At 39.0% G+C, this 3180-nt stretch overlaps 1 protein-coding gene across 1 annotated transcript; it reads left to right on the top strand.

The window, feature by feature from the left end:
• Positions 1–2016: 2016 nt before the first annotated feature.
• LOC107060352 (uncharacterized) lies at positions 2017–2861 on the top strand. Its single transcript, XM_015308191.1, has 2 exons — positions 2017–2241; positions 2337–2861. Exons 1-2 carry the CDS (start codon positions 2017–2019, stop codon positions 2859–2861), a joined length of 750 nt encoding a protein of 249 aa, XP_015163677.1.
• Positions 2862–3180: the final 319 nt, after the last annotated feature.

The following is a 3180-nucleotide window of genomic DNA, read 5'->3' on the forward strand; positions in this document are numbered from 1 at the left end:
CCAACATTCATATTTTGTTGGACAATTGTGCTAAACATGAGATTGCATCTTTTGTGGATTGCTATGTGGGTTACCATCAGATTATTATGGATGATGAAGATGCAGAAAAAATGTCTTTTATCACACCGTGGGGTACATATTGTTATCGAGTCATGCCATTTGGGTTAAAAAATGTGGGTGCAACTTATATGAGGGCAATGACAACCATGTTTCATGATATGATGCATAAGGAAATCGAAGTTTATGTGGATGATGTGATCATTAAATCAAAAAACCAGTCGAATCATGTGCAAGACTTAAGAAGATTCTTTGAAAGGCTTCGTAGGTATAATCTCAAGCTTAATCCTGCAAAATGTGTATTTGGAGTACCGTCAGGAAAGTTTTTGAGGTTGTTAGTCAGTCGACGAGGTATCGAGTTAGATCCTTCAAAAATAAAAGCCATTCAGGAACTGCCACCTCCAAAGAACAAAACTGAGGTTATGAGCCTTCTAGGAAGGTTAAACTACATCAGTAGATTCATTGCTCAACTCACAACAACTTGCGAGCCCATTTTTAAGTTGTTAAAAAGAATGCCACAGTCGAATGACCGAGAATGTTGAGAGGCTTTTGAAAGAATTAAGAATTACTTATCGAATCCCCCTGTGTTGGTTCCTCCTGAGCCGGGCAGACCATTGATATTATATATGTCAGTACTGGATAATTCTTTTGGATGTGTATTGGGTCAGCCTGATGGCACTGGGAAGAAAGAGCAGGCCATTTATTATCTCAGCAAGAAATTTACCGTTTATGAATTAAAGTACACCCTTCTCGAAAGAACGTGTTGTGCCCTAACATGGGTAGCACAGAAGTTGAAGCACTATCTTTCATCCTATACTACTTATCTCATTTCTCGTATAGATCCGTTAAAATACATTTTTCAAAAGCCCATGCCCACGGGCAGGCTTGCGAAATGGCAAATATTACTCACAGAGTTTGACATTATCTATGTGACGCGGACCGCAATGAAGGCTCAAGCCTTGGCAGATCATTTGGCAGAGAACCCTATTGATGATGAATATGAACCACTTAAGACATACTTTCCAGACGAAGAGGTGTCATGTATCGATGAAGTTGTTCATGATAAGGATCAAGGATGGAAGTTGTTCTTTGACGGTGCCTCTAATGAGAAGGGAGTTGGAATATGAGCTGTTCTTATGTACGAATCAGGGGGATATTACCCTATAACAGCCCAACTTAGATTCTATTGTACCAATAATATGTCAGAGTATGAGGCTTGCATCTTGGGCTTGAGGTTAGCTGCTGACATGGGCATCCAAGAGTTGCTAGTGCTAGGAGACTCAGACTTACTGGTCCATCAAATTCAAGGAGAATGGGAGACTCGTGACCCAAAGCTTATACCATATCAACATTGTTTACAAGATCTTTGTCGACAGTTTGTGTCAATAAAGTTTAGACATATTCCTAGAGTTCATAATGAGATTGCTGATGCATTGGCAACTTTATCTTCGATGCTCCAACATCCTGATGATGCTCATATCGACCCTTTGTACATACAAATTCGTGATCAGCATGCTTATTGCAACTTGGTTGAGGAAGAATTTGACGGTAAACCTTGGTTCCATGATATTAAAACATATCTACAGTCCGGAGAATGTCCTACTAATGCCACTAGTAATCAAAAAAGGGTTATTCAACGACTAGCTAGCAGTTTTTTCTTAAGCGGAGGCATATTGTACAAGAAAACACCTGATTTGGGTCTTCTAAGATGCGTAAATGCTAAAGAGGCTTCAACAATCATGATTGAAGTACACTCAGGAGTTTTGTGGACCTCACATGAATGGATATGTTCTAGCAAAGAAGATACTTCGAGCAGGTTATTATTGGCTCACCATGGAGCGGGATTCTATACGATTTGTTTTTAAGTGTCATGAATGTCAAATACACGGTGATTTGATACATTCTCCTCCCTTCGAGTTGCATGCGATGTCTGCTCCATGGCCTTTCGTAGCATAAGGAATGGATGTGATTGGACCAATAGAACCAAAAGCATCGAATGGTCATAGGTTCATCCTGGTGGCCATTGATTACTTTACAAAGTGGGTGGAAGCAGTAACTTTCAAGTCAGTGACCAAGAAGGTCGTGGTGGATTTCATTCGTTTCAACATCATCTGTCGATTTGGTATTCCAAAGGCAATTGTTACCGATAATGCTGCAAATCTCAACAGTCGTTTAATGCAAGAGGTATGCTGTCAATTTAAGATCGAACATCGAAATTCGACTCCTTATCGCCCAAAAGCAAATGGGACTGTAGAAGCTGCCAACAAAAATATAAAAAGATACTTCGTAAAATGGTGCAAAGTTCTCGACAATGGCATGAAAAGTTGCCTTTTGCTTTGTTGGGTTATCGCACTACAGTTCGTACGTCAGTGGGTGCCACCCCCTATTCACTGGTATATGGGACTGAGGGGGTTATACCTGTAGAGGTTGAGATTCCATCCCTGCGGATTGTTGTAGAGGCTGAAATTGATGATGATGAGTGGATCAGAACACACTTGGAGCAATTAAGTTTGATTGATGAGAAGCGATTGACATCAGTATGCCATGGACAATTGTATCAGAAAAGAATGGCACGAGCATACAATAAAAAGGTGCATCCCAGACGTTTCGAAGAAGGTCAATTAGTGTTGAGACGTATTCTACCACACCATGCCGAAGTCAAAGGAAAATTTTCTCCAAATTGGAAAGGACCATTCATTGTAAAGAAGGTATTATCCAATGGTGCACTTTACTTAGCAGATATAGAAGGCCAAATGACAAAAATGGTCATCAATGCTGATGTTGTGAAGAGATATTATATATGATGTGATTTTTTGGTATTAGAAACCCTTATGTTTGGACTTGACATTTCAAAGGTTGATGTAATGGAAATTCTTGGTTCTGTGTCTAAGTATTAATTCATATGTTGTCATCCTTGTTGAGAGTTAATTTATTTCCTTTCCCATCCTTATGAAATCCTGAATACACCTCTGTCGACGTGGCCAATGGGTATCTTATTATGCATGTCATTCATAAATATAAAAACAAAAAAACAAAAAAACAAAAAAAAAAAAAAACAAAAAATAAAAAGAAGAGAGAAGAAAATCAATCAACATGAACTACGTTTGACCTGATTCTTGTTTC

The sequence above is a fragment of the Solanum tuberosum genome, unplaced genomic scaffold (assembly GCF_000226075.1).
Source record: "Solanum tuberosum cultivar DM 1-3 516 R44 unplaced genomic scaffold, SolTub_3.0 scf00075, whole genome shotgun sequence".
NCBI lineage: Eukaryota > Viridiplantae > Streptophyta > Magnoliopsida > Solanales > Solanaceae > Solanum > Solanum tuberosum.

What these genes read in the sequence shown, in the direction of transcription:
- LOC107060352 (XM_015308191.1), top strand. Translation starts at nt 2,017, where the DNA reads ATGGATGTGATTGGACCAATAGAACCAAAAGCATCGAATGGTCATAGG. An exon ending in ACAGTCGTTTAATGCAAGAG is followed by an intron (nt 2,242 to 2,336) that starts GTATGCTGTCAA and finishes AAATATAAAAAG; the next exon opens with ATACTTCGTAAAATGGTGCA.